Source organism: Andrographis paniculata, unplaced genomic scaffold, assembly GCF_009805555.1.
Source record: "Andrographis paniculata isolate CXL003 unplaced genomic scaffold, ASM980555v1 Contig14END, whole genome shotgun sequence".
Classification (NCBI taxonomy): domain Eukaryota; kingdom Viridiplantae; phylum Streptophyta; class Magnoliopsida; order Lamiales; family Acanthaceae; genus Andrographis; species Andrographis paniculata.
In genome coordinates, this window is record NW_026137424.1 from 1,778,675 (window position 1) to 1,789,487 (window position 10,813).

At 30.3% G+C, this 10,813-nt stretch overlaps 2 protein-coding genes across 2 annotated transcripts; both read right to left on the reverse strand.

Moving 5' to 3' along the window:
* Nucleotides 1-3,763: 3,763 nt before the first annotated feature.
* Nucleotides 3,764-4,312, reverse strand: LOC127258534 (agamous-like MADS-box protein AGL61). The gene has a single exon (XM_051285409.1). The coding sequence runs from the start codon at nucleotides 4,310-4,312 to the stop codon at nucleotides 3,764-3,766; it is 549 nt and encodes a 182-aa protein (XP_051141366.1).
* Nucleotides 4,313-9,156: 4,844 nt separating this feature from the next.
* Nucleotides 9,157-9,633, reverse strand: LOC127258542 (agamous-like MADS-box protein AGL62). Its single transcript, XM_051285422.1, has one exon. The coding sequence runs from the start codon at nucleotides 9,631-9,633 to the stop codon at nucleotides 9,157-9,159; it is 477 nt and encodes a 158-aa protein (XP_051141379.1).
* Nucleotides 9,634-10,813: the final 1,180 nt, after the last annotated feature.

Consider the following 10,813-nt stretch of genomic DNA (forward strand, 5'->3'; position numbering starts at 1 on the left):
GCTGAAGGAAAGTGACAAATTCACATTCACCATGTAAATCCGGGTTGAATGTACTCGGAGAAATACGGGTTGGTAGGCTATATCTACGGCATGAGAAAAATAGGCTATGATATCATGTTAGAATTTTTGGATAAAAATAATGAAATTGTGTTATTAATCATAAAAATAAAGAGGTCTATATATAGGCAATACAAAACAGACTCGATATACTCAAATATAAGTAATTTAATCTATCGATAAGACCAAATCTAAATATAAATCTACTAAATCTAAAATCGAATATTTTGAAAATTTTCAATTACCAAAATATTAGCATTTAAAATTTGTATAATATATGTTGGGGAAGTGATTTATCGAACAAAACACATTCGAACACTTTAAAGGGCCAACTCCCGAAGCGTGGGCGGTTCACAGTTATAACTACGTTACAACAACGAAAAATAATGCAGAACATAAAAAACAATAAGACAATGTGTTTGTTGACCCAGTTCGATTATCAACCAATCTACATCTGAGGGATACCAATCCAGGAGGAATTCAACTAACCAGTGCTGATTAAGGACACAAACAACCACAACTCATTTCAATTTCATCATCCAACTTTTCTTTTCCTTTTCGAAGACGATCATTCTCATCTTTTAGCCTCAGATTTTCATTCCTCAAAGCATCTGATTCAGTTGATTTAACAACAACATCCTTCTTCAGAACTTCGATCTCATCTTCTAATTTATCATTCTGAGCTTCCAATCGATATATGGTATCAAGTAGCTTTTTGTTCTTCACCACAAATTTCTTTTGCTCTAACACCATCTCCTCATAGGCTTCAATCAACTCATAAACATCAAGTTCTATGGATTCCTCTGAAGCTTTATCAGTAGAAGCACCATCATCTTTAATAGATTCAGATTCATCGGCCATGAAAGCAACAACTTCATCATCTTCAGCTTGTTCCTCGACACAGACAGTTTCCTCTTCATCATTGTCACTCCATGTTGCTTGATATGCTCTTTTCTTCACCGTTGGACATTCAGATTTAATGTGACCAACTCCTCCACATCCATAGCAGGTAGACTCTTGAACTGATTCAAACAACTTCTTCTTGAATCCACCATTGAACTTCTCTTTTGGCTTGCTGTAATTTGATGGTTTCTGTTCAGAGTATTTCCGTTTTGAGCTAGACGTACTCACACCCTGATAACCACCACGGTTCTGAAGCTTCCCATATTTCATCTTTGCTGCACGTTTCTCACTAATCATCCTTGAAAGTTTTCGACTCAAGAATGCCATTTCCTCATCAGATTCGATCAGCTCCATGTCCTCCACACTTAAGGCCATGCTTTTTAGAGTTTCATCTTCAAGACAATTCATTTCATAGCTCACCAATGTACCATATAATTCATCCAACGTCATATTTTTCAGCTTTGGTGGTTCATCGAGCATAATCACCTTTGGCCTGAAATTTTTTGTGAGACTTTTAAGCATCTTCCTCACCAGCCTCTTTTCTTCAAAGTGCATTTCAAGAGCTTCTTCTTGATTGACAACATCCATAAAGCGATTATAGTAAACAACGATTGTTTCGTCTTCATTCATCTTCATTCATTCGAACAATGTCTCAACATAATCTAGTTTAGATTCACGGGCTTGCGCTGAACCTTCGAATGCATTTTCCAGAATGTCCTAAGCTTCTTTGGAAATTTTGCAATTTGATATAAGCTTCGCCTGAGTTTCATCCACAACATTAAAAATCGAAAACAGAGCCTTCGAGTTTGCTATTCCAGCAGCTTTTTCATTCAACGTCCATTCTCTCTTCGGTTTCTTCACAAGAGTAGTAACACCATCTTCATCTTGAATGATTTTCATAGGATGAGACCATGCACACTCAACAGCATCAGAAACGTCTTCACCTTAAAGCATCAGAAAGGCTTCCATTTTATTCTTCCAACTTGGATAATTTGTCCCATCGAACAATGGAGGTCTTGATGTTGAGCGTTCTTCCTTACTCGTGTCTGCAACTGTGACCAGATCTACTCAACGAATTAGAGAACACTGCTCTGATACCAGATGTTGGGGAAGTGATTTATCGAACAAAACACATTCGAACATTTTAAAGGGCCAACTTCCGAAGCGTGGGCGGTTCACAGTTATAACTACGTTTCAACAACAAAAAACAACGTAGAACATAAAAAACAATAAGACAAGGTGTTTGTTGACCCGGTTCGATTATCAACCAATCTACATCCGGGAGAAACCAATCCAGGAGGAATTCCACTAACCAGTGCTGATTAAGGACACAAACAACCACAACTCATTTAACTCTAATGCTAGTCATGGCTAACCCAGGAAAATACCTCCTAAGGTTCTCGTTGCTACAACCCGTACTAACAACGACCACACAACAGAGAATTCCAGAGCTTGATCATTCTCTCCGGTTGGAACTCCATTAATTCCGAACACCTTCGACCTCTCCGGCGAATTTTTCTGTCAAAAACTCATTCAAAACTAAAGGGAATCAATATGGATAGATGTATGAGAGCTTCAATCAATATTCTTCTCTCTAAAGTATGATCTCCAAATCACACATTATCAATCTTCAACCCTATCCGGTTGAGTAAATCACTCATATTCTGGAATAAAAGATTCCACACTAATTTTCCTTTGCACCGTAATGGAAGGAGTGAGTTTCCATATTTTGATATTTCTTCAAATATATCTTTTGTCTTTTGGAAAGTCTTTGGTGCAGAAATTAAGACACCATTAGTTCATATGCCAAAATAACTTATGGAAATTTCCATTCACAATATATATATATATATAATTAATTATACATAATATAGGTAAAGGTTTAGCAAAGTATAGCTCTTACTAATTTACCACAAGAAAAAAACATCACTTAAATATTAAATTATATGTTTGATTTGAATTTTAAATTTTTATAATATATATTTTTTGTGAAAATTTCTTTTATAGATAATGCAAGATTTTATGGACAGAAATATATAAAACATAAATAAATAAATGAGCACAATATTCAAATCATTCGGCATTGTTGCTGCTACATGGCTTTTATATAAATAAATGAGCAAAATATTCAAATTATTCGGCATTGTTGCTGCTACATGGCAATGGAGCCAATGATTTATCATTACGCATTGTATGATATGTAAAATACAATTAAGGATCATATATGTGGTATATAGTATTGTGTTGATAGATAGTTAGGTGGATGATTGACAAATGAATACCGACCTTTTTATAGACAATGTAACATTTATTTTGAGCGTAAGTAATTCATATATTCTTTTAATAAAATACAACAACAACAATCCTTAAACAATTTTACATTTCATATTTTATAAATAAAAAAACTATATTACATTAGGCAAAATAAATCAAAGAATGATCTTCTTATTTGCATTTGATTAATTTTATTTCATTTTGTTTTTCTATTAAAAGTAGTAAGTTACATGTTTGTAATAAATTTTAGTACACTACCAAAAAATTAACTTTTCATAGTAATTAATAAATCGCAACAAACACTCAAATTTAGTGTCAAATATTTTTTTGAGGATTTTGATCGTTACAAAAGGTTACATCAGAAAAAATATTTGTGGCGAGAATTTTCATAACAAAAAAGTGATGGTCAACGCCATTAATAGACAAAACAAGTATCGGATAGATTTGTAATGACAATCCCTCAAAACGTAAGCCATTTCACCAAAAAAAAAAAAAAAAAAAAAAGAAAAACATTCTAACAATTGCTATTTCATGGACTATATGGCTGATCCTGTGGCGCCAGTGCTCGAGCTATTGTTGTCTCGCCAATCTGTCTATCGACTCGGGCATTAAGGGCCTCAAACCAAGTGGTCCACTGCTTAACGTCACTTGCATCAAGGCTCTCAACGGCTACCTCTTCCCACCAGCCTTTGGAGTGAGTTCTATCAATCTCATCGAGCTGTTTGTCCTTTTCTTTCAATTGATCCTTCATTTCTAGGATCTCGTCTAACTGTTGATTGAGCTCTTTAATTCGGTCCCTGGATGGAGCATCGATGAGTTGAGAGTTATTGTTGGTGGGGTGGTTGGGGTTTCTATATCTCCCTATCACTGACTCCATACTTGGATGGGAAAATGAGTATGGATTGTCAGTAGGAGAGAATAAAATTATTCCGATATCAACACCGCAAAGAGTGCTTAGTTCACTCGCTTTTTTATACAGCCCAAGGCGTCGCTTGCTAAAAGTGGCGTACATGTCATTCCTATTCTCAATTTGTTGAATAGGGATTCTCTGACGACCCCTTGTTTGTCTAGTCGCCATTTTATAAATATAATTAAGTGAAAAATTAAATAAAAATAAGTGAAATATAACAATAACAAGATGTTCAAAACTTGTGAGATGTGTTGGTGAATTATATAGCTTTGTTAGCAACATATTTATAGTTAAATAAAAAAAATTTAAAAATGCACTATCGCTTATCACAATTAAATGTAGTTTTGCATTTTTTATTTGTGAAATTATTTCATGCAGACATATACGAAAAGAAAAAATTATATTTGCTATCCCAAAATAAAATTAAGCATGTTCTATATTTTTAATTGGTGATAAGAAATTAATATTTTGTTAATTGACATTATATAGCATATGATATTATTATTTTGATATCTTAAGTGACTATTTGAGTGATTTAGTCAAAATTAATTTGTAGGATCATAACTATAGTAATGCAAAAGATTAGAATATACAAATATTATTTAATTAACCAAATGTACTTCCAGTAATAAAAAAACTACACTTTTAAATAATAATAATAATAATAATAATAATAATAATAATAATAATAATAAAAAAAAAAAAAAAAAAAAAATGAAATCGATGGCAAAATGTTAGCAAAATGCAGCTCTAAGTAAATTACAGCAGAAGGCAAATTACATCATTCAATCATTTATTTGTTTGTATCTAATCTTTACTCGTTTAACATTTATCTTTAATTTTTATTTTTTATTTTAAAAAAAATGTTTTTATATTCAAAACTTATTCTTTATTTAAAATATATAATATATATAATATTCTTCTAAATGTTTTTATAAAAAAAAAATGAGATTTGTTAGAAATATATGTGTGTGTTTGGTTGTGAAACATAATAAGGATCGGCTAAGGGTTTGCATACTTTGTATTTAATTTTGTTTTCGTGTTTTTCATTTTTGAGTGAAATATTAGTTGAATGTGATATCTTATATGAAAATCGTGTGTTTTATAAAATTGCGCAAATATTAAAATAGAATAAGCATTATAAAGGAAATAACTTATCAATGATCAAATTATTTTGCATAGTTGTCATTCCATGGCAATATAGCCGATGAATTATCGCTATGTGATGTATGAAATACTTGTTAAGAGCAGATAAGTGGTATATTATTGTTTTGATGGTTTGGTGGGCGAGTAACGAATGAATATCAACCTTTATATAGACCGTATAACATTCATTTCGAGCGTAAGTGAATATTTTTCAGGTAAAAAATAATAATTATATTTGTAAACGATTTTATATTTAAGATTTTATTGATAAAAAAGTATACGACTCAAAATTATAGTGGGAAAGACAAATCAAAGGAAAATCTTTTTATTTTTCATTTTTAGTATTTTACATTCCTTTTTTTTTCCGGAGTAGTAATTTTTTTTTTAAAAAAAAAAAATAATTTAGGGCTTGAAGTTATCTTATTGCTCCAATTAAATTAGTAGTCAAGAATTTTATGTACATGAAATTGTTTAAGTTTACATTGTGTATTTAAATAAATGTATTTGCTGTTTTATAAAAATGTTTATGTAAGGTATATTTTCTATATTGTTTTGTTGATCCAATAAACTGTTTATTATTATTATTATTATTATTATAAATTAAATATGTTGCATGCAATTGTCATGATTTGGTTGTATATTATGACTCCTCTTTGGAAAGTACAATATATTCATCAATTAATTATATGGATTGCTAATTTGATGTGTGTAATTATTATAAAATTTAATTTTTAGAATTATATATATAGTCAATAATGATAGAGAAGAAATTTATAATACAAATAAATAAAATATGTATTGATAGAACGATTTTCCATAAATGTTATAAAAAAAATACAACATATAATATATATATATATACTTTATTCATCAATTAATAAAAGTCAACAATTCAAACAAAATATTTTCTTCGTCCACTTCTAAGGGTTATATTTACCTTTTGTGTCATTCTATTTGACGTTAAAAATATCCTTATAATTGTATATATATATTTTTTATACAAATGTCCTTCTATTATTATTACAAGACACTAATAGAAGTATTTTTGTTATTTTCTCTTAATTTGTACTACGTTTTGATATAATAATTAATATTCAAATATCAACACGTAAAAAGTAAATATGACCTTTAGAGCCGGACGGAGGTAGTATAATTCTTTTATATTATCGACACGATTACTCATACGTAACATTAAAAACACGTTCACCCTTATATTTTCTTTTTCACATTTCATATAAGTATTTTGGTTTAATAACTTTCAAATTTGTCATTATCAAAATTTAAATTTAAAATGAATCTTACAAACTTTTAATAATAATAATAATAATAATAATAAATTATTATTATTATTATTATTATTATTATTATCTAATAGTTTTTAGTAACGTGGGAACATGCAACGCAGTTCTTCAAATACGCTATGCATAAACTCTCCACCTACAATAGATGAAATAGCTCAGCAATGATTACGAGCATATAGATGATACATTATTATGTTGATGATTGGAAAATGAACATCGAGCTTTATAGATACCGTGTATCATTTATTTTTGGAGTAAGTAATCAATTTATTTATTTTTTAGTAAACAAATGTTAATTATAGTCGTAAAGAGATAGTACGCACTTACAATTTTATTGGTAAAAATTATGCGACACATATGTTAAATTGGAAAAAAATAAAAGAAAAATAAAGAATTTTTATGCATGATTTATTTCATTTTTATTAGTAATAATAGTAATTGCATTTGTTTAAATTAAATTTTAGTGCTTGAAATTATATCTTATTGATCCAATATATTACTAGTGAATTAATTTGTGCATAAAGTTATTGTCTTTTTATATCTTTTTGACGAAAATTCGTTAAATTGTATTATACATATAGGTAAAGTTTTCGCAAAGTTTTGCTCTTACTAATTTACCACAAGAAAAATAACATCACTTAAATATTAAATTGATATGTTAATTTTAATTTTAAATTTGTATAATATATATTCTTTTCAAAAGTTTTTTTACAGATAATTCAAGATTTTATGGATATAAAAATATGTGAAACAAAAATAAATGTTATTAAATATATGAACGGATCGAAAATTTTATTACGAAATCGAAAAAAATTTGAATTAGTTTTGATTAGACTCAGCCCCAACCAACTCGAAAAAAAACTAATGGGAACAAAACACACCTAACTAGCGACTACACAAAAGAACAGGCCACAACCCGCAATACGCACGAATATAACCCCACACACAAACAGACAAGGCAACCAAAGGCTTACAGCGTCGAAAAAACCCCTTGCGGCTACGAGCAACTACAAACTAAGGGGAAAAACATGCCACTGAAACTCCACAAAATTACAAGAGGAAAGGCACCGCCATGAACGGCCGCGAAAAGTCGCCGGAGGAATGGCCAGAGAGAGGTCGAGAGAGAAAAACTAGAGAGGATGAGTGTAGAGAGAGAGTGAGTTGATAACGAGAGAGCACCTCTCTCTCCTCTCTATATATAGGAAGGTTAAAAGTGAATGGATGACCAATATCAAAGACATAGATCGTACAGCTCAGATCACGTCTAGTAAAAGGACACAGATTTAAATCCGGTCATGGGTCGAAGCGCAGGTCATGGCATAGGCAAGGTAAGTGGGCGCAGACGCAGGTCACGGTTCACAAATCAGGGCAAGCGGGCGCGGGTTGTGGATCACGGGCTAGGCCCAGATTCTAATGGGCTGCATAGTAGGTGTATAGTGTTTTATATTGGGGTGGATCCAAATGACAAAAATTCAACAATAAATAAATGAGCAAAATTTTCAAATAAAATAAAATAACTTACCAATGATCAAATCATTCGGCATTGTTGCTACTACATGGCAATGGAACCAATGAATTATCATTATATGCATTGTATGATATATAAAATACAATTAAGGATCATATAGATGGTACAGTATTCTGTTGATAGATAGTTAGGTGGATGATGATTGACGAATGAATATCGACCTTTTTATAGACCATGTAATATTTATTTTGAGCTTAAATAATTAATATATATTTTTTAATAAATAATAATAACAATATTTAAGCGATGATCTTTTTATTTGCATTTGATTAATTATATTTCATTTTGTTTTTTTCACTTAGTAGTGGTAAGTTACATGTTTGAAATAAATTTTAATACACTACCTAAAAAACTTATTTTTCGTAGTAATTAATAATTCACAACAAATGCTCAAATTTAGTGTCAAATACTTTTTTGTGTCGACTTCGTTGAGTAATTTGACCGTTACAGAAAGTCATGACACAAAAAGTACTTGTGACAATAATTTTTATAACAAAAAGGTGAAGGTCCACGCCCTTAATGGGCACATGGGAAATGTATTTGTTACAATTTCTAGTACATAACAAAAGGTTTGAAGACTTTTTTGTTACAAAAGCTGAGGAGGCGTAGCTCAAGCAGTTGAGTACTTCTTGGTATGCTTAAGATAGGGATTCAATTTCCATAGAGTGCGTGAATGTGTGTGGGTAAAAAAAAAATTGTTACAAAACCAGTTGGTAACAAAAAAATGTTATACAAATGTCTCATGTGCGTACATAATGAATAGTAATAATTGGGATGAAAGTTCGCAAGATGTAGATATGTTAAGATCGAATAGATTATATATCTTTTCTATGACTAATTTTTTAGGTGCATTATCATCATATATTCTATTCCAAAATAAGGTATTGGATAGATTGCTAACGGCAATCCCTCAAAACGTGAGCAATTTTACAGAAGTAAAATAAAAAATCTAACAATTGCTATTTCATGGACTATATGGCTGATCCTGTGGCGCCAGTGCCCGAGCCATTCTTGATCTCACCAATCCGTCTATCGACTCAGGCATTAAGGGCCTCGAACCAAGTGGTCCACTGCTTGACGTCACTTGCATCAAGGCTCTCAACGGCTACCTCTTCCCACCAGCCTTTGGAGTGAGTTCTATCAATCTCTTCGAGCTGTTTCTCCTTTTCTTTGAATTGATCCTTCATTTCTAGGATCTCGTCTAACTGTTGGTTGAGCTCTTTAATTCGGTCACTGGATGGAGCATCGATGAGTTGAGAGTTATTGTTGGTGGGGTGGTTGGGGTTTCTATATCTTCCTATTACAGACTCCATACTTGGATGGAAAAATGAGTATGGATTGTCGGTAGGGGAGAATAAAATTATTTCGATATCAACACCATAAAGAGTGCTGAGTTCACTTGCTTTTTTATACAGCCCAAGGTGTCGCTTGGTAAAAGTGGCGTACATGTCATTCCTATTCTCAATTTGTTGAATTAAGATTCTTTGACGACCCCTTGTTTGTCTAGCTGCCATTTTACGAATAAAATTAAGTAAAAAATTAAATACAAGGTGACAAAATCGTAATGGGGAATGTTCTAAATTACTTTGTAAGATCGTGAGATTGATGAATTATATCCTTAGTGACAATGTATTTATAGTTAAAAAAATTTTATAACATGCATGCTTCGTAACATTAATGTAATTGTAGTTTTTGGCATTATAAGATATATGACATTAATATTTTAATCATTTAAATGATATTCAGGTGATTTAGTCAATTTTTGTTGGACCCTATACATGGATAATGTATATATATATTTATTATAATGCAAAATATATAGAATATGCTCCTAATTACCAAAATATTAGCATTAAAATTTGCATAATATATATAAATGAACCCATATTATTGGTAAAGTGTAACTATTACAAATTTATACCACAAGAATAATGACATCACTTAAATATTAAATTGGTTTTTGGATTTAATTCTAAATACTTATAATATTCTTTTTCCAAATTTCTTCAACGAAAAATTCAAGATTTGTTGGGCAAAGAAACATATAAAGCATAAAAATAATGAATAAATAGATAGATAAATACATGAGCAAATTATTCAAATAGAATAAAATAACTCACCAATGATAAAATCGTTCGGCATAGTCGCTACTACATGGCAGCGTAGTTGATGAATTATCATTAATATACTTGTCTATAGGTAGTATATTTTTATGTTGTGGATGACCGATGAATGAATATCGATCCTTTTATAGAGGACACACTGATCATTTTGAGCGTAAGTAATTAATATTATTTTTATTGTAAACAATAATGACTATAATCTTTAATCGATTTTACATTTAAGATTTTATCAATAAAAAGGATTCGAAAAATATTATATTCGGAGAAACAAATCGAAAAATGATTTTTTAAATTTGCATTTCAATTTTAATATCTTATTTGTTATATCTTGTAATAGCAATTTACATGCTTAAAATAATTTTTTGTAAGTGATTATATTTTAGTGATCCAATGAAAATTTTCCTTAAATTGTTGTCTATTCGTTTCTTTTCTTAAAATATTATATTCTAATTATAAATTACACTTGCCGCAATACTAATAAAATATTAGTAGAAAACACTGAGATATAAACATTGTTCTTCCAATACTTTTCTTTTCTTTTCTTTTTTTTTTTTTTACAAGATTTTCAGTA

What these genes read in the sequence shown, in the direction of transcription:
- LOC127258534 (XM_051285409.1), bottom strand. Translation starts at nt 4,312, where the DNA reads ATGGCGACTAGACAAACAAGGGGTCGTCAGAGAATCCCTATTCAACAA.
- LOC127258542 (XM_051285422.1), bottom strand. Translation starts at nt 9,633, where the DNA reads ATGGCAGCTAGACAAACAAGGGGTCGTCAAAGAATCTTAATTCAACAA.